Source organism: Rhinoderma darwinii, chromosome 3 (genome assembly GCF_050947455.1).
Source record: "Rhinoderma darwinii isolate aRhiDar2 chromosome 3, aRhiDar2.hap1, whole genome shotgun sequence".
Taxonomy (NCBI): Eukaryota; Metazoa; Chordata; class Amphibia; order Anura; family Rhinodermatidae; genus Rhinoderma; species Rhinoderma darwinii.
In genome coordinates this window covers 3651745-3679346 of record NC_134689.1, presented here as the reverse complement: position 1 = coordinate 3679346, position 27602 = coordinate 3651745, and the positions used below count along the sequence as shown (strand labels likewise).

The 27602-nt window shown below is 38.8% G+C and overlaps 1 protein-coding gene across 1 annotated transcript in view; it reads left to right on the top strand.

Moving 5' to 3' along the window:
• CECR2 (CECR2 histone acetyl-lysine reader) overlaps positions 1-21169 on the top strand; it is a 41595-nt gene extending 20426 nt beyond the window's left edge. The window contains exons 7-19 of the mRNA XM_075855682.1: positions 830-996; positions 1115-1198; positions 2781-2910; positions 3071-3200; positions 3624-3667; positions 4518-4609; positions 4695-4821; positions 5054-5412; positions 13289-13408; positions 13494-14130; positions 15990-17154; positions 19458-19548; positions 20446-21169. Of these exons, the coding sequence (XP_075711797.1) occupies positions 830-996; positions 1115-1198; positions 2781-2910; positions 3071-3200; positions 3624-3667; positions 4518-4609; positions 4695-4821; positions 5054-5412; positions 13289-13408; positions 13494-14130; positions 15990-17154; positions 19458-19548; positions 20446-20451 (3152 nt within the window). The 3' untranslated portion in view covers positions 20452-21169. The remainder of the gene's footprint in view (positions 1-829; positions 997-1114; positions 1199-2780; positions 2911-3070; positions 3201-3623; positions 3668-4517; positions 4610-4694; positions 4822-5053; positions 5413-13288; positions 13409-13493; positions 14131-15989; positions 17155-19457; positions 19549-20445) is intronic.
• The last annotated feature ends 6433 nt before the right edge of the window (positions 21170-27602 follow it).

Below are 27602 nucleotides of genomic sequence, written 5' to 3'. Positions count from 1 at the left end.
TGTAAATTTCGGAACTATTACAATATAGCGTTATTTAATGCGCACGGTGAACGCCGTAAAAAAATGAAAATTGTAAACAGTCAAAATCACCGTTTTTTGGTCACCTTCGTTTCCGAAAAAAATTTCATAAAAAGTGATCAAGAAGTCATATGTACCAATAAAAACGGCAGCTCGTCCCGCAAAAAATAAGCCCTCGCACCGCTCAACGCACGGAAAAAATGATAGTTTTGTTTCACCTCATTCTGAGACTTTTATTTATTTGTAACAAAAAGTTTTTAGTTTTTTTTAAAGTCGTAAACTATAAAAACATCGATATAAATTTGGTATCGCCGTAATCGTATTGAGATGCAGAATAAAGTTAAGTTGCTGTTTTTTACCACCCGGTGAAAGACGTAAAAACGGAACCCAAAAAATAATGGAGGAATCGCAGTTTTTTCCAATTTCAGCCCGCAAATAATTTTCTTTCAGCTTCCGAGTACTTAAAATGCTACCGATAGAAACAACAACTCCTCCCGCAAAATATAAGCCGTCGCAACGCTCCATTGACGGAAAAATAAAAACGTTATTGCTCTTGGAAGGCAAGAAGTGAAAAACGAATCAAAAAATGGCTGTGTCCCTAGGGGTTATTGGCGCGTGCTATATATTTTTTTGGGAGCCGTAAAGTGGAGAAGTGTCCAATGGGATGCGCCAGATTGGTCTCGTTTTATCCCGTCTAATTTTAAGATGTTATGAAACGTTTCTTTTGGTGCCGGCCGCGGCCGCATCACGACTGGAGCGATAACGTGTTTTGTTTTGTTTCTTGGATCGTCCCCCTGGTCTATTTTCTCAGCCAGTTCTCCCGGGGAGGGATCTTGGTGTCTCCTTTGCCAGACGGAACAGGAATGGCGAGAGGTGACGGAAAGTTTTCGGGACAGGACGTCGCACAAGGACCGCCATCTTTATAAGATTCTGAGCGAAGAATTCCTGCCGGAAATCTGCAATATGATCTCTCAGAAGGTGAGTGTGAAACGCAGAGCAAAATAGGCGACCGATAATGGCGGCGTTACCGTGTCATGTGACTATCCCAGGACGACGCGTTGCCACAATCTCTTCTTTTCCCTCTTGTTTCATCCAGGAGAAGAAAATCCAGAATGAGCAGACGCGTTTTACATCCAAAAGAATATCCAGCCAGTCTGGGCTCAGATCTCTCCAGCAAGAGGTGAGCGTCTAAGGATGAACAATATGGCGGGGTGATAGCTAAAAAAAAAAAATGATGCAATTTAGGATTGCAAAATCAAGTATCTGATTGGTTGTCAGTCGACACTTCCTGGTATCGAGCAGGATCCCGCTCGTTTAACCCGTTAGTAGGTCAATAGCGATCGCGGCATTTAAATTACTAAAAACGGGGGCCACCCCTTGTAACGTTCCAACGGCCACCCTCGCGGTGCGATAAAGGGGGGCCGTTGGTTGGCATGGCAGCCTGGGGGGGGGGGGGGTCTGATGAATACCTTCAGGTCCGTCGTCTTTGTACTCCTATGAAGCCATGCCTCCGGCAGGGCTTCATAGGAGACTGTCAGAATCACGATATACTGCAATACATTACTATTGCAATATATCGCTGATCGCTGGTTCAAGTCCCCTAGGGGGGCAAGTAAAAAAAAACTTAAAATAAAGTTATGGTGACAAAACTCATTTTATTTTTAACAATCATTTTTTTTTTTCCTTGTAAAAAAAAAAACTATAAATTTGGTATCACCGTAATCGTATTGACCCGCAGAATAAAGTTACCGTGCCGTTTTTACCGCTGCACGGTAAACGTCATAAACCACCCCCCCCCCTCCGAAAGATTGAGAAATCGCTGGCTTTTTTTCCTATTCCACCCCACTAATAATTTTTCCCCCAGTTTCCACTACATTATATGGTACAATAAATGGGGCCGTGGAAATCCACAACTCGTCCGGCAAAAAACAAGCCCTGATACGGCAATATTGATGGAAAAGTGAAACACTTACGTCTTTTGTTAGGTGGGAAGGAAAAAACCTAAGCGAAAATCCGAAAAATGGCAGCGGGAAGGGGTTAATTTAATGTCTGAAATATTTGATTTGGCACAGAAGAGAATATGGAGCCTCGCAGGACTTGAAACGTTGAGCCGAAAGATCCGCTATGACCCGTGTCTGCCTTTTACAAACGGGTTTCATTAACTGTCCCATAATCCAGAACATTTGATAATCCCGCATCTTTTCCAGTCTCGTTAATGCCGGATTAAAGAATTTTTACTGTTATTGTGACTACAAGACCCACAATTGTGTTTTTCTGGATGTAATGGATCAATTTTGGTGGTTTTTGGCGCCATCTCCTGGTAGAAATTGGTAACTACTTTCATATTGCTAATTACCTGCATCAGCTACTTCATCTGGCCATATATATATATTTAAATGGGCAACCCCATTTGGCATCATTGGGACCTAGGGCTATCATCTGGAGCAGCGAGCCACAGTGGACAACCCCATGTGTTACTTTTCAGACGTCGGATATATTCTGTAGGAGGCCAGAAATGTCATATTGCAGGCAAATCAAGTGTTCAGTCAGAGCGGATTTTGCATTGTAAAGATTTTTAATGGGAAACTTTTTCTCCCATCCGAAGAACTATATATAATAGGGTTTTGAAGGGCTCTGAGTTTTTACAGACTGGAACCAATTGCATGTTTTGCTTTAAGTAGTCAGTATGCAAATTTATGTTAATTACCTGTAGTAAGTGGCTGCATACAGAAATGACTTGATGGTTAATATATGTCCTTTAGGATTCGGATCCCCCCAGAGCCGAGGAGGAGGAGAGGCAGCTGCTGCTGATGATGCAGAGAAGGGAGCAGGAGCTGCTGCAAAAGGAGGAGAGTAAGAGAGCGCTGGCCGAGAAAGTCAGATCGGTGGAAGGTAATTCATATATCCAAACGCGTTATCCATAGCGACCAATGGGATTGGAGCATTCACGTGGAAAAAATGCCATGCCAAGTATACAAATGTGCTTTTAAAACGGCCGCACAGAGTTCTCCTGTAGGTACACATTGCTAGTTTACCTTTAATGACCTTACAGATCGAGCGCGGAGGAGGAAGCTGAGAGAAGAGCGAGCCTGGCTGTTGTCGCAGGGTAAAGAGTTACCCCCAGAACTGTGCCACCTAGAACCATCCTCACCCACCCGGGATGACTATCAATTACCAGATTTGTGAGTTTCTGCTTTTTTCAGTTTTTTGTATATAGTTAGAATTTCTATAGTAACGGGGCTATCCCACCACAACAACGTGTCACTTATTCACAGGATAGGTGATTAGTGTTTGACCATTAGGAACCCACCTTTGGGTGCCCCCCCAATCAACAGCAAGGGTCCCAGAATGAATCGAGCGGCGGTCACGCTTCCACTCTGTTCATCTCTCTCGGACTGCCGTAGATAGCCGAGCACTGGATCTCCAGCTTCCCATAGAGAATGATTGGAGCGGGAGCGTGTATGCCTAACCGCTGCTGGATTCTGGACCCCTGTTCTCTTTATTGATGGGGGTCCCAATGGTGGGATCCCCAGCAATCAATTCTGTGAATAGGCACGAAGTTGTGGTGGGATAACCCCTTTAAGAACTGTTTCCCCTCTTTTCAGACTGGGTCTTGACTTGGACGATCACTACACGGCGATGTATAAAGGTGAGACTACTTTTTAAAGAAGTTTTTACCATTCATGTCTCATCTTGTAAATGTCTCTAGAGGTTCTCAGCGCTGGAGTAAGTGACATAAAGTAGTTGTCATGGGGGCAGGGAGGTTTCTGCGCTTCCTCCACATGGCTGGTTTAGGGGAACCACGGCTCACATTCAATTTTACAGCAAGAGAAGGAGGCGCTGCGGGTGTCGTTTTCTTTTTAAGAAGTAGCTGAAACGTAGTCACCAGACCTTCCTACCTAAGGGCTCATTCAGTCGAGCGTCATTCTCGTCCGTTGAATTATCGCACAGCACACGGACCCATTGATTTCAATGGGGCTATTCACACGTGGTGTTTTTCACGCAGCGTGTGTCCGTTGCGTAAAACTCGCTGCATGTCCTATATTGGTGCGTTTTCACGCAACTAGTCGCTCATTGAAGTCAATGGGTGCGTGAAAACCACGGGCAGCACACGGATGACATCCGTGTCTCATCAATTACATTGGGGAAAAAAAAGTGCTTGCGAGTGCGTGAAAAACACGTCTTTATATGAGCTCCGTTAAATGTGCGTTCACTTGACACAGGCACAAATAATGTCAGGAGGTCGGCGCTCCTCTCACCGTTAAGGTCCAACTTCATGTGGGTTACTTGAAAACATCAGCGTTTTGGATTCGCCGTCGCGGTTAAGGACTTTCGGTCTGACATTTGGTAGCAATATGAGTGACTTTATAAAAACAAAGAGAAGTTCAATAAGGTCGTTGACTGGGGATTCTGAAACGCGTTGGTGGTCTGCAGCCGGACTTCAATCACTGTGGCTTCGTGCTAATGACTGTGGACACGTTTTTTTTTTGTCCCTCCAGTTCTCGATGCAGTGAAGGCGCACAAGGATTCTTGGCCATTCCTGGAGCCAGTAGATGAGTCTTACGCTCCCAGTTATTATGACATCATCACCGTAAGTCACCGGCGCCGCCTTGTTCTTGCCTCCATGATCTTGGGATCCCCCTCTATTAGCTGAACTTGCCTTTTTTGTTCCCCAGTGTCCTATGGATATTTCCAAGGTGGAGCAGCGGCTGTGTTCGGGGTATTACCTTACTAAGGATCAGTTTATCAAGGACATGAAAATCATTTTTAAAAACTGCGTCAAGTACAACGGACCGGACAGCGGTGAGTTCTGTGGATAGAACGTGGCGGTATTATTATTATTATTATTATTATTATCAAGTTGACTGGTTTGCACCAACTTTTCCTTATTCACTATTATAGACCTAACGGGCGAATTGTCCGCATTTCGATCGTCTCTACTTATTACACTTATTACACTTTAGCATTGTCATAATCTTATCACTATTGTTATCGTCGTGATCACGGACATGTGTGACTTGTTTGCTCATTACAGAGTACACCGGGATGGCAGAGAGTTTGGAGCGCTGCTTTAAAAAGGCGTTACTCAAACACCTCCCGGATGATGATGCAGAGTCTGATGGGGAGACCTGGATCCGGTCGGATGAGGAAAAACCCCCCAAAAGGCGGAGTCAAGGGAGACGCTCCAGGGCTGGGGGCTGGCGGAAGAGTAAAGACGAGGGGGGCAGAAAGAGGCAGAGTTCAGAGAGCAGTATGATCCACCAGTCATCTCCCAGCGAGGACGGAGAAGAGCGACTACACCCGGCAGTGAACAAGCTGCCCAAAGGGCAACTGTACCCTCATTCACTGCAGTTTGGAGGCATGCCGAGGAACTCCTTCCAACCCGGAGACATGGTGAGAGAATTCAGTACCAGTAATGCACCATATACTGCTTCTTATTATAAAAGAATATAACTACTATAATACTGCCCCCTATATACAAGAATATAACTACTATAATACTGCTCCTATATACAAGAATATAACTACTATAATACTGCCCCTATATACAAGAATATAACTACTATAATACTGCCCCCTATATACAAGAATATAACTACTATAATACTGCCCCTATATACAAGAATATAACTACTATAATACTGCTCCTATATACAAGAATATAACTACTATAATACTGCTCCTATATACAAGAATATAACTACTATAATACTGCCCCTATATACAAGAATATAACTACTATAATACTGCCCCTATATACAAGAATATAACTACTACAATACTGCCCCCTATATACAAGAATAGAACTACTATAATACTGCCCCTATATACAAGAATATAACTACTATAATACTGCTCCTATATACAAGAATATAACTACTATAATACTGCCCCTATATACAAGAATATAACTACTATAATACTGCCCTCTATATACAAGAATATAACTACTATAATACTGCCCTCTATATACAAGAATAGAACTACTATAATACTGCCCCTATATACAAGAATATAACTACTATAATACTGCTCCTATATACAAGAATAGAACTACTATAATACTGCCCCTATATACAAGAATATAACTACTATAATACTGCTCCTATATACAAGAATAGAACTACTATAATACTGCCCCCTATATACAAGAATATAACTACTATAATACTGCTCCTATATACAAGAATATAACTACTATAATACTGCCCCTATATACAAGAATATAACTACTATAATACTGCTCCTATATACAAGTATATAACTACTATAATACTGCTCCTATATACACGAATATAACTACTATAATACTGCCCCCTATATACAAGAATATAACTACTATAATACTGCTCCTATATACAAGAATATATCTACTATAATACTGCTCCTATATACAAGAATATAACTACTATAATACTGCCCCCTATACACAAGAATAGAACTACTATAATACTGCTCCTATATACAAGAATATATCTACTATAATACTGCCCCCTATATACAAGAATATAACTACTATAATACTGCTCCCTATATACAAGAATATAACTACTATAATACTGCCCCTTATGTACAAGAATATAACAACTATAATACTGCCCCTATATACCAGAATATAACTACTATAATACTGCCCCCTATATACAAGAATATAACTACTATAATACTGCCCCTTATGTACAAGAATATAACAACTATAATACTGCCCCTATATACAAGAATATAACTACTATAATACTGCCCCTATATACAAGAATGTAACTACTATAATACTGCCCCCTATATACAAGAATATAACTACTATACAATACTGCCCCTATATACAAGAATATAACTACTATAATACTGCCCCCTATATACAAGAATATAACTACTATAATACTGTCCCCTATATACAATATAACTACTATAATACTGCACCTATATACAAGAATATAACTACTATAATACTGCCCCTATATACAACAATATAACTACTATAATACTGCCCCCAATATACAAGAATATAACTACTATAATACTGCCCCCAATATACAAGAATATAACTACTATAATACTGCTCCTATATACAAGAATATAACTACTATAATACTGCCCTATATATACAAGAATATAACTACTATAATACTGCCCCCTATATACAAGAATATAACTACTATAATACTGCTCCTATATACAAGAATATAACTACTATAATACTGCCCCCTATATACAAGAATATAACTACTATAATACTGCTCCTATATACAAGAATATAACTACTATAATACTGCTCCTATATACAAGAATATATCTACTATAATACTGCTCCTATATACAAGAATATAACTACTATAATACTGCTCCTATATACAAGAATATAACTACTATAATACTGCCCCCTATATACAAGAATATAACTACTATAATACTGTCCCCTATATACAATATAACTACTATAATACTGCTCCTCTATACAAGAATATAACTACTATAATACTGCCCCCTATATACAAGAATATAACTACTATAATACTGCTCCTATATACAAGAATATAACTACTATAATACTGCCCCCTATATACAAGAATATAACTACTATAATACTGTCCCCTATATACAATATAACTACTATAATACTGCTCCTCTATACAAGAATATAACTACTATAATACTGCCCCCTATATACAAGAATATAACTACTATAATACTGCTCCTATATACAAGAATATAACTACTATAATACTGCTCCTATATACAAGAATATATCTACTATAATACTGCTCCTATATACAAGAATATAACTACTATAATACTGCCCCCTATATACAAGAATATAACTACTATAATACTGCCCCTATATACAAGAATATAACTACTATAATACTGCTCCTATATACAAGAATATAACTACTATAATACTGCCCCCTATATACAAGAATATATCTACTATAATACTGCCCCCTATATACAAGAATATAACTACTATAATACTGCTCCCTATATACAAGAATATAACTACTATAATACTGCCCCTATATACAAGAATATAACTACTATAATACTGCCCCCTATATACAAGAATATAACTACTATACAATACTGCCCTATATACAAGAATAGAACTACTATAATACTGCCCCCAATATACAAGAATATAACTACTATAATACTGCCCCCAATATACAAGAATATAACTACTATAATACTGCTCCTATATACAAGAATATAACTACTATAATACTGCCCTATATATACAAGAATATAACTACTATAATACCTCCCCTATATACAAGAATATAACTACTATAATACTGCCCCCTATATACAAGAATATAACTACTATAATACCTCCCCTATATACAAGAATATAACTACTATAATACTGCCCCTATATACAAGAATATAACTACTATAATACTGCCCCTATATACAAGAATATAACTACTATAATACTGCCCCCTATATACAAGAATATAACTACTATAATACTGCCCCTATATACAAGAATATAACTACTACAATACTGCCCCCTACATACAAGAATATAACTACTACAATACTGCCCCCTATATACAAGAATATAACTACTATAATACTGCTCCTATATACAAGAATATAACTACTAAAAGGCTGGGTTCACACGAGCACATTAACGTCCGTATTGGACGGACGTATTTCGGCCGGAAGTCCCGGACCGAACTCAGTGCAGGGAGCCGGGCTCCTAGCATCATAGTTATGTACGATGCTATGAGTCCCTGCCTCTCCGTGGAACTACTGTCCCGTACTGAAAACATGATTACAGTACGGGACAGTTGTCCTGCAGAAAGGCAGGGACTCCTAGCATCGTACATAACTATGATGCTAGGAGCCCGGCTCCCTGCACTGAGTTAGGTCCGGGACTTCCGGCCGAAATACGTCCGTCCATTACGGACGTTAATGTGCTCGTGTGAACCCAGCCTAATACTGCCCCTATATACAAGAATATAACTACTATAATACTGCCCCTATATACAAGAATATAACTACTATAATACTGCCCCTATATACAAGAATATAACTACAATAATACTGCCCCTATATACAAGAATATAACTACTATAATACTGCTCCTATATACAAGAATATAACTACTATAATACTGCCCCTATATACAAGAATATAACTACTATAATACTGCCCCTATATACAAGAATATAACTACTATAATACTGCTCCTATATACAAGAATATAACTACTATAATACTGCTCCTATATACAAGAATATAACTACTATAATACTGCCCCTATATACAAGAATATAACTACTATAATACTGCTCCTATATACAAGAATATAACTACTATAATACTGCTCCTATATACAAGAATATAACTACTATAATACTGCTCCTATATACAAGAATATAACTACTATAATACTGCCCCTATATAAAAGAATATAACTACTATAATACTGCCCCCTATATACAAGAATATAACTACTATAATACTGCCTCCTATATACAAGAATATAACTACAATAATACTGCCTCCTATATACAAGAATATAACTACAATAATACTCCTCCTATATACAAGAATATAACTACTATAATACTGCCCCTACATACAAGAATATAACTACTATAATACTGCCCCTATATACAAGAATATAACTACTATAATACTGCCCCCTATGTACAAGAATATAACTACTAATACTGCCCCCTATGTACAAGAATATAACTACTATAATACTGCTCCCTATATACAAGAATATAACTACTATAATACTGCCCCTATGTACAAGAATATAACTACTATAATACTGCTCCTATATACAAGAATATAACTACTATAATACTGCCCCCTATATACAAGAATATAACTACTATAATGCTGCCCCCTATATACAAGATTATAACTACTATAATGCTGCCCCCTATATACAAGATTATAACTACTATAATACTGCCTCTATATACAAGAATATAACTACTATAATACTGCCTCCTATATACAAGAATATAACTATTATAATACTGCCCCTATTTACAAGAATATAACTACTATAATACTGCCTCCTATATACAAGAATATAACTACTATAATACTGCTCCTATATATATACAAGAATATAACTACTATAATACTGCTCCTACATACAAGAATATAACTACTATAATACTGCCCCTATATACAAGAATATAACTACTATAATACTGCCCCTATATACAAGAATATAACTACTATAATACTGCCCCTATATACAAGAATATAACTACTATAATACTGCCCCCTATATACAAGAATATAACTACTATAATACTGCTCCCTATATACAAGAATATAACTACTATAATACTGCCCCTATATACAAGAATATAACTACTATAATACTGCCCCCTATATACAAGAATATAACTACTATACAATACTGCCCTATATACAAGAATATAACTACTATAATACTGCCCCCTATATACAAGAATATAACTACTATAATACTGCTCCTATATACAAGAATATAACTACTATAATACTGCTCCTATATACAAGAATATATCTACTATAATACTGCTCCTATATACAAGAATATAACTACTATAATACTGCCCCTACATACAAGAATATAACTACTATAATACTGCCCCTATATACAAGAATATAACTACTATAATACTGCCCCCTATGTACAAGAATATAACTACTAATACTGCCCCCTATGTACAAGAATATAACTACTATAATACTGCTCCCTATATACAAGAATATAACTACTATAATACTGCCCCTATATACAAGAATATAAATACTAATACTGCCCCTATGTACAAGAATATAACTACTATAATACTGCTCCTATATACAAGAATATAACTACTATAATACTGCCCCCTATATACAAGAATATAACTACTATAATGCTGCCCCCTATATACAAGATTATAACTACTATAATGCTGCCCCCTATATACAAGATTATAACTACTATAATACTGCCTCTATATACAAGAATATAACTACTATAATACTGCCCCTATATACAAGAATATAACTACTATAATACTGCCCCTATATACAAGAATATAACTACTATAATACTGCCCCTATATACAAGAATATAACGACTATAATACTGCTCCTATATACAAGAATATAACTACTATAATACAGCCCCTATATACAAGAATATAACTACTATAATACTGCCCCCTATATACAAGAATATAACTACTATAATACTGTCACTATATACAAGAATATAACTACTATAATACTGCCCCTATATACAGGAATATAACTACTATAATACTGCTCCCTATATACAGGAATATAACTACTATAATACTGTCCACTATATACAAGAATATGACTACTATAATACTGCCCCTATATACAAGAATATAACTACTATAATACTGCTCCCTATATACAAGAATATAACTACTATAATACTGCCCCCTATATACAAGAATATGACTACTATAATACTGCCCCTATATACAAGAATATAACTACTATAATACTGCTCCTATATACAAGAATATAACTACTATAATACTGCTCCTATATACAAGAATATAACTACTATAATACTGCTCCCTATATACAAGAATATATCTACTATAATACTGCTCCCTATATACAAGAATATATCTACTATAATACTGCCCCCTATATACAAGAATATAACTACTATAATACTGCCCCCTATATACAAGAATATGACTACTATACTACTGCCCCCTATATACAAGAATATAACTACTATAATACTGCCCCCTATATACAAGAATATAACTACTATAATACTGCTCCTATATACAAGAATATAACTACTATAATACTGCCTCCTATATACAAGAATAAAACTGCTATACTACTGCCCCCTATATACAAGAATATAACTGCTATAATACTGCTCCTTATATACAAGAATATAACTGCTATAATACTGCCACCTATATACAAGAATATAACTACTATAATACTGTCCACTATATACAAGAATATGACTACTATAATACTGCTCCTATATACAAGAATATAACTACTATAATACTGCCCCTATATACAAGAATATAACTACTATAATACTGCTCCTATATACAAGAATATAACTACTATAATACTGCTCCCTATATACAAGAATATCACTACTATAATACTGACCCTATATACAAGAATATAACTACTATAATACTGACCCTATATACAACAACATAACTACTATAATACTGCCCCTATATACAAGAATATAACTACTATAATACTGCTCCTATATACAAGAATATAACTACTATAATACTGCTCCTATATACAAGAATATAACTACTATAATACTGCTCCTATATACAAGAATATAACTACTATAATACTGCTCCTATATACAAGAATATAACTACTATAACACTGCCCCTATATACAAGAATATAACTACTATAATACTGCTCCTATATACAAGAATATAACTACTATAATACTGCTCCCTATATACAAGAATATAACTACTATAATACTGCTCCTATATACAAGAATATAACTACTATAATACTGCCCCTATATACAAGAATATAACTACTATAACACTGCCCCTATATACAAGAATATAACTACTATAATACTGCTCCTATATACAAGAATATAACTACTATAATACTGCTCCTATATACAAGAATATAACTACTATAATACTGCCCCCTATATACAAGAATATAACTACTATAATACTGCCCCTATATACAAGAATATAACTACTATAATACTGCTCCTATATACAAGAATATAACTACTATAATACTGCTCCTATATACAAGACTATAACTATAATACAGCCTCCTATATACAAGAATATAACTACTATAATACTGCCTCCTATATACAAGAATATAACTACTATAATACTGCCCCCTATATACAAGAATATAACTACTATAATACTGCCCCTATATACAAGAATATAACTACTATAACACTGCCCCTATATACAAGAATATAACTACTATAATACTGCTCCCTATATACAAGAATATAACTACTATAATACTGCCCCTATATACAAGAATATAACTACTATAATACTGCCCCCTATATACAAGAATATAACTACTATAATACTTCCTCCTATATACAAGAATATAACTACTATAATACTGCTCCTATATACAAGAATATATCTACTATAATGCTGCCCCCTATGGTCAGGAATGTAGACTAGTAGGGAGTTTATATATAACTAAGGGTTGCTCTGGATTTGTGCCTGTGTCCATGCTGGAAATATAACTCTTTATCGCGTGTTTTTTAGCCGTCTGCGCCGGGACTACTCGCGCCTCTTAGAGGTTCTGGCTTTGGCTTTGGGCCCATGAGATTTCCAGAACCGCTCCCAGGCGATCCCATTCATGGTGTTCAGAATTACGCAGCTCAGGTAATATAATGTGTATATAGTATTCGCTGTGTCTCCGTTTTCTAGTATCGTGTGTTTACCATGTGACCATTTTCCTGTTTTGCAGGCTGTTCCCCATACACCTGAAATGTCTGATAATAAATGTATGGATTTCAGAGCCCAGCGAACACCCGATGGCTCTGGACCTGGGTATCCAGTGAGGACATCTGTTCAAGAAGGGGGCAAGCATCCGCAAGCAAACTTTCCTGCGGGGTATATGCCACCCATTAGACCTCCTGCACCTGACGAAAGAGCGCCCCTTCCTGGCCCCACTCACCCGCCTTACACATATGGATTACAGCCCGCTATGTGGAATGGAAACGGTCCTCAGAACCCAGGTCCAATAGGAGGGCCCCCAGAATACTGTCCGTCATTAGACCCCCGATTAAGACCTCCGGGACCCAACCCTGGTGTCAGACATTCATTTAGTTCTTCAGGGAATTCCATGATGGACAGTCCTGAGATGATTGCAATGCAGAGATTGACGTCATTTGTCTGTCGTCCTCCGTCACGCTACCAATCTCAGCCGCCCGCGACCCCTTACCCGAATCGACCTCCTTCAACTCCTTACCCATCCCAGGTGTCCACCATCCCAGAGCCATCTCCTACTCCATTCCAGCCCAGTGAAATACTCAATGGTAATGATGGACCAGACACTTCCCCCATTCCTGACAGACCGACGGACCGAGCATCCGGTGCAAAAGGTAAATACAAATCATTTTTATAACCGGATACTAAATCATTAAAAATCCCAGGCGCAGCGCGAACCTAGAAACCGGTCAAGTCCCTAAAATAGACCGTAAAAAATATCAATTATTACTTAATATGCGATACGGAGTTGAATGCAGGAGGCGATAATAGCCGGTCACAGGCCTGAGACTCTGATGAGGGAGTTACGCTTCCCCAGCATAGGTTACTAATGGAAACTCCACCCAGGATATCCCCGTTACCTCCAAGACTCCCTATTATAGAAGAACTGGGGTACAGAGCCCGTGTGGTGAAGTGCTGCAACAAAAGTAATTTGGCCTAAGAATTTATTATACTGATAAGATACCAAAAGTTAAAGCCGGTATTAAAACCAGGCATGGCCATCTCAGTCCTTATGTAACCACCCGACTCTAGTTTCACTTTTTTTCGGCTTCTTCTGGGGCACAGAACTCCGTACAGGCTAAGTAATGTAATGTATGTACACAGTCACTCCACCAGCAGAATAGTGAGTGCAGCTCTGGAGTATAATACAGGATATAACTCCGGATCAGTACAGGATAAGTAATGTAATGTATGTACACAGTGACTCCACCAGCAGAATAGTGAGTGCAGATCTGGAGTATAATACAGGATGTAACTCAGGATCAGTACAGGATAAGTAATGTATGTACACAGTGACTCCACCAGCAGAATAGTGAGTGCAGCTCTGGAGTATAATACAGGATGTAACTCAGGATCAGTGCAGGATAAGTAATGTAATGTATGTACACAGTGACTCCACCAGCAGAATAGTGAGTGCAGCTCTGGAGTATAATACAGGATGTAACTCAGGATCAGTACAGGATAAGTAATGTAATGTATGTACCCAGTGACTCCACCAGCAGAATAGTGAGTGCAGCTCTGGAGTATAATACAGGATATAACTCAGGATCAGTACAGGATAAGTAATGTAATGTATGTACCCAGTGACTCCACCAGCAGAATAGTGAGTGCAGCTCTGGAGTATAATACAGGATATAACTCAGGATCAGTACAGGATAAGTAATGTATGTACACAGTGACTCCACCAGCAGAATAGTGAGTGCAGCTCTGGAGTATAATACAGGATGTAACTCAGGATCAGTACAGGATAAGTAATGTAATGTGTGTACACAGTGACTCCACCAGCAGAATAGTGAGTGCAGCTCTGGAGTATAATACAGGATGTAACTCAGGATCAGTACAGGATAAGTAATGTAATGTATGTACACAGTGACTCCACCAGCAGAATAGTGAGTGCAGCTCTGGAGTATAATACAGGATATAACTCAGGATCAGTACAGGACAAGTAATGTAATGTAATGTATGTACACAGTGACTCCACCAGCAGAATAGTGAGTGCAGCTCTGGAGTATAATACAGGATGTAACTCAGGATCAGTACAGGATAAGTAATGTAATGTATGTACACAGTGACTCCACCAGCAGAATAGCGAGTGCAGCTCTGGAGTATAATACAGGATGTAACTCAGGATCAGTACAGGATAAGTAATATAATATATGTACACAGTGACTCCACCAGCAGAATAGTGAGTGCAGCTCTGGAGTATAATACAGGATGTAACTCAGGATCAGTACAGGATAAGTAATGCAACTTTTTTTTTTTTATAGAATATATGTGTGAACAGTAGAATTGTATTATAAAGGGATCATAGTAAGGCACACCTAATTAAAAAAAAGAAAAAGCTGTTAACACCCCTACCCCATGCTGTGTAATGTGAAGTTAGTACATTATTTTACCACTGTGTGACTTGATTATGTAAAGAACTGTATTTGTGTGGAGATATATTTGTCTGATACATTTATTATCTTTTCAGAAGTTTCTGCGTCTCCAGTGGCATCACAAGAGCAAACTCCATCTGCTTTACCAGTGTTGCCCAACCGGTCTACAAATGCGGATGATAATTCAGCTTCTTCCTCTGAGGTCATCCATGAAAGTCGGAGTAATCTGGTAACCAGCGATGTCCTGAATGACGGGACGTCACAGGCTTCAGGATCAGACAGTTCCTTTGTAAGTGACCAGAGACATCACGTGAGTCCTCAGAATGGACTGGACGCGGCAGACGATGCACTAGAGGCCTCCAACCCGCCAGAATTAACAATTGGAAGTTCTAAAACGGAACGTCAGCTAATCCTTCACCAGGAGGTTCCTCAGCCATCACCCCAAGTAGACACGGCGGGACCAGCACATAGAGGTGAATTTTCTTCCATGATACCAACTGCTGGCAAAAGAGCCGTCATGGGCCGCCGTCCTGGAGTCGAAGGACCTCATTCACCTCAGTATCCTCACCAGCAGTTTGGAAATGGACACCCAAGACCTCACTCAGGCCAATATCCCAGGTACCCTCATCAGGGCGAGGCTTACCCTTACCAACAGCTGCAACCAACACCACACCCATACCAGCCTTACCAGCGGCCTCCCTATTATCCTCAGGACTTCCAACGTTGGCACAACAATGGGCAACAGTCTCCCCAGCATACAGGGGGTTACCCGCACCTGGATGGAGCTCTCAACACACAAAGTATGGGAGAGTTACGGAGTCTTCTCATGTCTCCTCTGCTAGAAGGAGAGCCACGAGCTGTGCCAGGAGACAGCATGGAGAGCCCGGAGGAGAAAGGAGAGAAGAGCGACAATCCCTCGAACCGTCCAGAGAGCCCCAAACAGTTCTTGGATTTAGACAGTCATAAGAGACAGAGTGGCCCGTATGCCTATGCACGACCTCCACAGGGCTGGGCAAATCCAAGCTTCCGACCCCCATCCAATATGATGCCTCAACCACACTACCCTCCCCAACACCAGTACCACCCTCGAGGGTACCCACGCTCTCCTCTACACAGGCATCACCCTGTGCCTGGACAGACTAATGGCCAACCCCAAATGGGCTCTGGTTACCCACATGTGGACAATAGGGGACACTTCCATGCTGCAATGATGGAGCAGGGTGGCATGCATCAATTTACGGACATGTACCGGCTTCAAAGGTATGGAAAAAGTGTTGGAAAAAGTCTGTTTGAGAATGCAAATATTCACCTTTGATGTAATTACAAGGAGGCACCACTAGATGTCAGCCTGTTCAATCTTATTGATTTCTGTCAGTGTTCCCCAACCAGTGGCTTAAAGAGGCTCTGTCACCAGATTATCAAATCCCTATTTCCTATTGAATGTGATCGGCGCTGCAATGTAGATAACAGCAAAGTTGTTTTTTTTAAAACAATCATTTTTGCCCAAGTTATGAGCAATTTTATATTTATGCAAATGAGCTTTTCAATGGACAACTGGGCGTGTTTTCTCGTTTTACCAACTGGGCGCGTATTGTGTTTTTACCAACTGGGTGTTGTGAATAGAAGTGTATGATGCTGACAAATCAGCATCATACACTTCTCATCGTTCCCACCCAGCTTCTTTCACTGCAGACACACAGCGTGACGTCACCCACAGGTCCTTCAACCTTGGCGTCGGACAAAGATGATACATCGGCTCCAGGCGTCCAAAAGGTTAATATTCTCGTCTCTAGGGAGTTTGCTATGCTTACCTGCACATACCCTGCACTGTACTCTCTGATGCCTGGAGCTGATGTGTCTTCTCTCTTCCGATGACAAGGTTGAAGGACCTGTGGGTGACATCATCATTCCCAGCCTGCTTCTTTCACTGCAGACACACAGCGTGACGTCACCCACAGGTCCTTCAACCTTGGCGTCGGACAGAGAAGATACATCGGCTCCAGGCGTCCGAGAGGGTAATATGCTTGTCTCTAGGGAGTTTACTATGCTTACCTGCACATGGTGATGCTGCTGCAGATTCAACTGTACTCTGACGCCTGGAGCCGATGTGTCTTCTCTCTTTCGACGCCAAGGTTGAAGGACCTGTGGGTGACGTCACGCTGTGTGTCTGCAGTGAAAGAAGCCGGCTGGGAATGATGATGTCACCCACAGGTCCTTCAACCTTGTCGTCGGAAGAGAGAAGACACATCAGCTCCAGGCATCAGAGAGTACAGTGCAGGGTATGTGCAGGTAAGCATAGCAAACTCCCTAGAGACGAGCATATTAACCTTTTGGACGCCTGGAGCCGATGTATCATCTTTGTCCGACGCCAAGGTTGAAGGACCTGTGGGTGACGTCACGCTGTGTGTCTGCAGTGAAAGAAGCTGGGTGGGAACGATGAGAAGTGTATGATGCTGATTTGTCAGCGTCATACACTTCTATTCACAACGCCCAGTTGGTAAAAACACAATACGCGCCCAGTTGGTAAAACGAGAAAACGCCCAGTTGTCCATTGAAAAGCTCATTTGCATAAATATAAAATTGCTCATAACTTGGGCAAAAAATGATCGTTTTAAAAAAAAACAAAGAAAAAAAAACCTTTGCTGTTATCTACATTGCAGTGCCCATCATATTCAATAGGAGATAGGGATTTGATAATCTGGTGACCGCCTCTTTAAAGGGGTTTTCTGGTCTTTAAAAATAGTTTGCAAATCAGCAGAAAAATTACTGAATCCTTAATATGCTGTCTGTAGCTGAAATGCCTCTGTAAGGCCATGTTCACACGTTCAGGATTTGATGAGGATTAAGGAGCAGATTCTGCACCAAATACTCATCAAATCCAATCCTATTTCACATCCGATGCAAGTGAATGGCTATTTTATATCCTATTCAAGTTCTGCGGAAGAAATCGGTGCAGAGTTTTGTCCACGCCACGGAAAAAAAATATGATTGACGTGCTCATTATTTCCGCATATACATGGAAAAGCCACGGATTAGAATCAATGAATGACAATATCGCTAATCCATGAACATATCCACTGGCACATCTGCGGCAGAAATCCAAATATCCATCTCCGATTTCTGCCGTGGATTCTTTGTAAAATACACTCCCGGGTTTTATATATTCAAAACCTGAATGTATGAACATCGCCTAAGCCGATCTGACATGCAGTCACATGACCAGGCTCCTCGTGTTCATCTCCTGCTTGTGTGATGTCTTAAATGCCTTTTATATCCGCTGCCCCTGAAAGGCTCATGTTTCACATGCTGGGCAACACACTCTGTCTGCTACTGAGACACAGCTGTGCACTGATGTAATTACAGCACTACCTTACACCTTGTAATAGAGGGGCATTCAGGCAGCTGTTAATACAGGCAATGTCTGAGAGGTGAGAGGAATCATGGGAACTGTAGTCCTTTATGTGTCCAGCCCTAGCAAAATAAAGCTGGGTGTAGTCTCCTGTAGTAATCTGGTAACGTGTGTGACCTGTTATATTGAATGTTCACTCCATATCTTATTTTAGGATGCATCTACAAATGCCACCTTTCCCCAAAGGCAGAGCTCCAATGCAGGGGGAGATGATGGCGCGGCCCCCCACGTTACCCCTGGATCAGGTGGGTTTAGAGCCCATATTGCAATCTGCAAGGTCCATATGAAATGCTGTTGCCGGATCCTCTTCTGAAAGTCGAGTAAAGGTATGTTCACACGTCTTAACAAATTACGTCTGAAATTACGGAGCCGTTTTCAGGCGAAAACAGCTCCTGAATTTCAGACGTTTTTGCAAGTACTCGCGTTTTTCGCCGCGTCCATTACGGACGTAATTGGAGCTGTTTATCAATGGAGTCAATGAAAAACGGCTCCAAAAGCGGCCAAAGAAGCGAAATGTGCTTCTTTGACGTGGGCGTCTTTTTTACGCGCCGTCTTTTGACAGAGACACGTAAAATTACACCTCGTCTGCGCAGAACATCGTAAAACCCATTGCAAGCAATGGACAGATGTTTGCAGGCGTAACGGAGCCGTCTTTTCAGGCGTAATTCGAGGCGTAAAACTTCTGAATTACGTCTGAAAACAGTGCGTGTGAACATACCCTTACAGTTAGTAATATTTTGGGTGGAGTAATTCTTTATATATACAGTGATGGTAGTTGGGGGGGGGGGGGGGCAGGGCTGTGATTTTTATAATTATGTCGTGTGGCAGATTTACTGGATTACTGGCAATCCCGAACTATAGCAATTTTCAATACGTCATTTTGGCTCCTCTGACGTCTCTCTGCCACCGTCCCTGTATTCCCAGGACCCCGGCAGGGTAGAGAGGCCTCGTCAGACCACCCAATGCCATCTCCAAGTGTCTGATGCTTCTGATCAGACATTCCAGATTAGTGGGATTTTTGCATGCCGGATTGTTGGAGTTCACTAGTTGGTGCGTTGGGCTCTGTGTTTTGGGTGGAGGATCCTGGTAGGAGACGTCGATATATCTGTACTATATAATAATAGACTTCCTTCTACCCACAGACATAATGTCCGTGATATTCAGGACGCATCCAAGTAAGAGTCTCCTCACATCACCATAAACGCTGCCCGCCATGGATCCGTGCCTTCAGGGGTCACCCATTTGTGTCCCGTCCCCCCATGTCCTGTGGAAGCTCCTGCAGCCTCCTCTACGCCAAGAGTCCACCAGAAAGTGGTCCGAATATTGCGTATCTCCTCCCAGCGAGGCTATGGACCCGGCGCTCTCAGGAAATCCTGCACACGGTGCCCGCGGGCACTTCATGCTCTGTTTACACACCACTAATTGCTGCCTTCAACGTCCCTATTTCCCAATTATTATTTTTGTGTTTGACTGAATTTTTATTTAATTTTCTGGGTTTCGTGTTCTTATATGAAGGAGGTCTATGGGGGGGTCTGACAACCCAAGGAAAGTAAAATGAGGAGCAGTGAAACGCTACGGGAGGCGGAAAGTCAAAGAGCTGCAAGCAACGTGCCTGACCTCCATTTGTAGAATTTGTATTCTCCAATCACTTTTTGACGTCTGACAATTATAGAGGTCGCCCTGCAGTAACTGTTGCGCACCACCAGGTGGTGCTCTACCACAATCTGATCCATGAGTTTGGATTGGAATATTAATATAATAAAAGGGGTGGAGTCAGGAAGGGGGTGGTCTTTAGTTCAAAGGCTCCTGGGAGCCTAAAGTGTCCATATAGCACAATGAAATGAGTCTTTATATATATATATATATATATATATATATATATATATATATATATATATATATATATATATATATATATATAGGATTCATAAGGGGAAGAACAAGACTTCTGGTCACTGGAAAAACGCGTGAATCCAATTACTGTTAAACGGCCAAAGACGCGACATATTTCAAATGGGGTAATTAAAAGGGGTGGGTAATTTTCAGCTGATTCCACCCACAAGTTGGTGAGTGGTACCCGGTGCCTTACCTGTTTGCTTTAAGTTCCCCTTAGGGCCAAATGACGCAGCCAGGTCTTCAGATGTGATCTCGCTCATCCGTAAAAAAAAAAATCGCCTTAATCTACAGTTGCGTGCCTGCAGCGCTCCACCCGCCAGCGCAGTTATGGGGGCCAAAGTTCTGACACGCAACAGTGTACCGACCTCCAATTATTAATTGGCCTCCTGTTATTTGTTCTGTTGATCTCTCTTCTGCCTTCACGCGTTTCGCATCATCATGGCCGACCGCTGTACCGGAACTGTTTTCTGTAATCCCGCCCCTCTTGTATTCTCCACGCCGTCCCACAGAATGTGAATTGTATTTATTTTTTTGTAATATTTTTTTTTTTCTTTTACCGTCTTTGTGTATATATTTGAATTTTTCTTTGTCGTCTTTGTATCGCTTCGTTCCACACAACCTCCAGTTACCTCAGCAGCCGCTCTCAGTGGGAGAAGTCGTATTGTTGGCGAGTCGATCGTTCTTGATTTATTTTACGTGTTTTTTGTTTTTTTTATGTGCCCTGAAAAGAGACGTTCGTGTGATCGATCGTGTTCACTGTCGTATGAATTCGTTTTGTACAAAATGCATTATTAGAATAAACACATTAGGTGAATTTGAATACGAATTTGTGCCATTTTATTTGATTTAGGATTGTTTTGTATGGCCTCAACCCGACTGTGAGCCTGGCCTTACCCCCAACATACCATCCCTACCTCAAATTCCCACAGCCATGTTACAATCTCCTGACCTATTTTCTCCTGACATCGTTCCTCTGTTAGGGCATGCCCCCACGTGGCGGTTTTCCTCCGCAACTGTCCGCATCAATGCCGCACCTAATCCGGGTTGCGGATTACGGCTGCGGATCTGCCCAAAATGTGCAGTAAATTGATGCGGACTAGCTGCTGCGGACTGCGGTAAAAGTGCTTCCCTTCTCTCTATCAGTGCAGGATAGAGAGAAGGGACAGCACTTTCCCTAGTGAAAGTCAAAGAAATTCATACTTACCGCCCGTTGTCTTGGTGACGCGTCCCTCTTTCGGCATCCGGCCCGAGCTCCCTGGATGACGCGGCAGTCCATGTGACCGCTGCAGCCTGTGCTTGGCCTGTGATTGGCTGCAGCCGTCACTTACACTGAATCGTCATCCTGGGAGGCCGGACTGGAGACAGAAACAGGGAGTTCTCGGTAAGTATGAACTTATATGTTTTTTTACAGATACATGTATATTGGGATCGGTAGTCACTGTCCCGGGTGCAGAAACAGTTACTGCCGATCGCTTAACTCTTTCAGCACCCTGGACAGTGACTATTTACTGACGTCTCCTAGCAACGCTCCAGTCATTACGGGAGCCCCATTGACTTCCTCAGTCTGGCTGTAGACCTAGAAATACATAGGTCCAGCCAGAATGAAGAAATGTCAAGTTAAAAAAGCAAGACGTATCCGCAGCACACATAACATGTGCATGACAGCTGCGGACTTCATTGCGGAATTTAGAATCTCCATTGAAGTCAATGGAGAACTTCCGCCATGAGTCCGCAACTAGTCCGCAACCAGTCCGCCACTGCTCCGCAACAGACAGAGAATGCTGCGGACACCAAATTCCGCTCCGCAGCGGAATTTTACGCATCGTCTAAACGAACACTGCTAAATAGAAGTGGAAGTCAATGCAGAAACGGCTCGTGTGTGTGTGTGTGTGTGTGTGTGTGTGTGTACACAAAATAGTCAGAGGTTCACATACTTTCTGTATGCAGATGTTCTGTCTCAGTCTCCACCAGTACCCGAGGACGGAATTGTTATGTAACTGTTGCGTGCAGTGAGAGGGTGTGGTGAGCGCCCCCTCCTTCCCCATCACCCAGAAGGAACAACTCCTCACGTAGAGCGCTGTTTATATTATGCTTGGCGGCCACTCCGTTATACAGACGGCGGCTCGTCCTGAATTAACCCCTTTTACCATGTAGTTAAAGGGGACATGCACCTGTTTTGTATAGCTGGAGGATGGGGCCGACACTATAAATTGTACAAAAGTATAGTAGTTATATTCTTGTATATAGGGGCAGTATTATAGTAGTTATATTCTTGTATATAGGGGGCAGTATTATAGTAATTATATTCTTGTATATAGGGGGCAGTATTATAGTAGTTATATTCTTGTATATAGGGGGCAGTATTATAGTAGTTATATTCTTGTATATAGGGGCAGTATTATAGTAGTTATATTCTTGTATATATTGGGCAGTATTATAGTAGTTATATTCTTGTATATAGGGGGCAGTATTATAGTAGTTATATTCTTGTATATAGGAGCAGTATTATAGTATTTATATTTTTGTATATAGGGAGCAGTATTATAGTAGTTATATTCTTGTATATAGGAGGCAGTATTATAGTAGTTATATTCTTGTATATAGGGGTAGTATTATAGTAGTTATATTCTTGTATATAGGGGGCAGTGTTATAGTAGTTATATTCTTGTATATAGGGGGCAGTATTATAGTAGTTATATTCTTGTATATAGGGGCAGTATTATAGTAGTTATATTCTTGTATATAGGGGCAGTATTATAGTAGTTATATTCTTGTATATAGGAGCAGTATTATAGTAGTTATATTCTTGTATATAGGAGCAGTATTATAGTAGTTATATTCTTGTATATAGGAGCAGTATTATAGTAGTTATATTCTTGTATATAGGGGGCAGTATTATAGTAGTTATATTGTATATAGGAGCAGTATTATAGTAGTTATATTCTTGTATATAGGGGGCAGTATTATAGTAGTTATATTCTTGTATATAGGGGGCAGTATTATAGTAGTTATATTCTTGTATATAGGGGGCAGTATTATAGTAGTTATATTCTTGTATATAGGGGCCAGTATTGTAGTAGTGATATTCTTGTATATAGGGGGCAGTATTATAGTAGTTATATTCTTGTATATAGGAGGCAGTATTATAGTAGTTATATTCTTGTATATAGGGGCAGTATTATAGTAGTTATATTGTTGTATACAGGGGGCAGTATTATAGTAGTTATATTCTTGTATATAGGAGCAGTATTATAGTAGTTATATTCCTGTATATAGGAGCAGTATTATAGTAGTTATATTCTTGTATATAGGAGCAGTATTATAGTAGTTATATGCTTGTATATAGAGGCAGTATTATAGTAGTTATATTCTTGTATATAGGGGCAGTATTATAGTAGTTATATTCTTGTATATAGGGGGCAGTATTATAGTAGTTATATTCTTGTATATAGGGGGCAGTATTATAGTAATTATATTCTTGTATATAGGAGCAGTATTATAGTAGATATATTCTTGTATATAGGAGGCAGTATTATAGTCGTTATATTCTTGTATATAGGGGGCAGTATTATAGTAGTTATATTCTTGTATATAGGAGGCAGTATTATAGTAATATTCTTGTATATAGGGGCAGTATTATAGTAGTTATATTCTTGTATATAGGAGCAGTATTATAGTAGTTATATTCTTGTATACAGGGGGCAGTATTATAGTAGTTATATTCTTGTATATAGGGAGCAGTATTATAGTAGTTATATTCTTGTATATAGGAGGCAGTATTATAGTAGTTATATTCTTGTATATAGTGGCAGTATTATAGTAGTTATATTCTTGTTTATAGGGCAGTATTATAGTAGTTATATTCTTGTATATAGGAGGCAGTATTATAGTAGTTATATTCTTGTATATAGGGGGCAGTATTATAGTAGTTATATTCTTGTATATAGGAGGCAGTATTATAGTAGTTATATTCTTGTATATAGGGGCAGTATTATAGTAGTTATATTGTTGTATACAGGGGGCAGTATTATAGTAGTTATATTCTTGTATATAGGGAGCAGTATTATAGTAGTTATATTCTTGTATATAGGAGCAGTATTATAGTAGTTATATTCTTGTATATGGGGGCAGTATTATAGTAGTTATATTCTTGTATATAGGGGGCAGTATTATAGTAGGTATATTCTTGTGTATAGGGGGCAGTATTCTAGTAGTTATATTCTGGTATATAGGGGCAGTATTATAGTAGTTATATTCTTGTATATAGGAGCAGTATTATAGTAGTTTTATTCTTGTATATAGGGGCAGTATTATAGTGGTTATATTCTTGTATATAGGAGCAGTATTATAGTAGTTATATTCTTGTATACAGGGGCAGTATTATAGTAGTTATATTCTTGTATATAGGGGGCAGTATTATAGTAGTTATATTCTTGTATATAGGAGTAGTATTATAGTAGTTATATTCTTGTATATAGGAGCAGTATTATAGTAGTTATATTCTTGTATATAGGGGGCAGTATTATAGTAGTTATATTCTTGTATATAGGAGCAGTATTATAGGAATTATATTCTTGTATATAGGAGGCAGTATTATAGTAGTTATATTCTTGTATATAGGAGCAGTATTATAGTAGTTATATTCTTGTATATAGGGGGCGGTATTATAGTAGTTATATTCCTGTATATAGGGGGCAGTATTATAGTAGTTATATTCTTGTATATAGGGGCAGTATTATAGTAGTTATATTCTTGTATATAGGGAGCAGTATTATAGTAGTTATATTCTTGTATATAGGGGGCAGTATTATAGTAGTTATATTCTTGTATATAGCGGCAGTATTATAGTAGTTATATTCTTGTATATAGGGGGCAGTATTATAGTAGTTATATTCTTGTATATAGGGAGCAGTATTATAGTAGTTATATTCTTGTATATAGGGAGCAGTATTATAGTAGTTATATTCTTGTATATAGGGGGCAGTATTATAGTAGTTATATTCTTGTATATAGCGGCAGTATTATAGTAGTTATATTCTTGTATATAGTAGCATTATTATAGTAGTTATATTCTTGTATATAGGAGCAGTATTATAGTAGTTATATTCTTGTATATAGGAGCAGTATTATAGTAGTTATATTCTTGTATATTGGTGGGCAGTGTTATAGTAGTTATAGTCTTGTATATAGGGGGCAGTATTATAGTAGTTATATTCTTGTATATAGGAGCAGTATTATAGTAGTTATATTCTTGTATATAGGGAGCAGTATTATAGTAGTTATATTCTTGTATATAGGGGGCAGTATTATAGTAGTTATATTCTTGTATATAGAGGCAGTATTATAGTAGTTATATTCTTGTATATAGGAGCAGTATTATAGTAGTTATATTCTTGTATATAGGAGCAGTATTATAGTAGTTATATTCTTGTATATAGGGGCAGTATTATAGTAGTTATATTCTTGTATATAGGGGCAGTATTATAGTAGTTATATTCTTGTATATATGAGCAGTATTATAGTAGTTATATTCTTGTATATAGGGGGCAGTATTATAGTAGTTATATTCTTGTATATAGGAGCAGTATTATAGTAGTTATATTCTTGTATATAGGGGGCAGTATTATAGTAGTTATATTCTTGTATGTAGGGGCAGTATTATAGTAGTTATATTCTTGTATATAGGGGGCAGTATTATAGTAGTTATATTCTTGTATATAGGGAGCAGTATTATAGTAGTTATATTCTTGTATATAGGGAGCAGTATTATAGTAGTTATATTCTTGTATATAGGAGCAGTATTATAGTAGTTATATTCTTGTATATTGGTGGGCAGTGTTATAGTAGTTATATTCTTGTATATGGGAGCAGTATTATAGTAGTTATATTCTTGTATATGGGAGCAGTATTATAGTAGTTATATTCTTGTATATAGGAGCAGTATTATAGTAGTTATATTCTTGTATATAGGGGGCAGTATTATAGTAGTTATATTCTTGTATATAGGAGCAGTATTATAGTAGTTATATTCTTGTATATAGGGGGCAGTATTATAGTAGTTGTCACTAATGAATCCGCTTTGAACAATTCCTAGGTTCCCTGACCAGTGTCCTCATGTTGGGATCTCCCGTGATCCGCTGTAATTTGTGGAAAGAATTGTCAGTTTAGGGTTAAACAGGGGACTCCTCTATTATCTCATAATTTTCTTCTGTACATATTAATGGGTTTGATAAACTGGACCATCTCTTTAGAATAATAGTTTGTCAGGGACGCAATTAAATTTATTTGAAAAAAAAGTGACTGCCCTTCCTGTGATCCGGGGCTTTGCTCAGTCCCTTCCCTTTCACATGCAGCTCATTGCTCAGCAGGGGGTGACACTAATGTCTGGGTTCACACTGTGCAT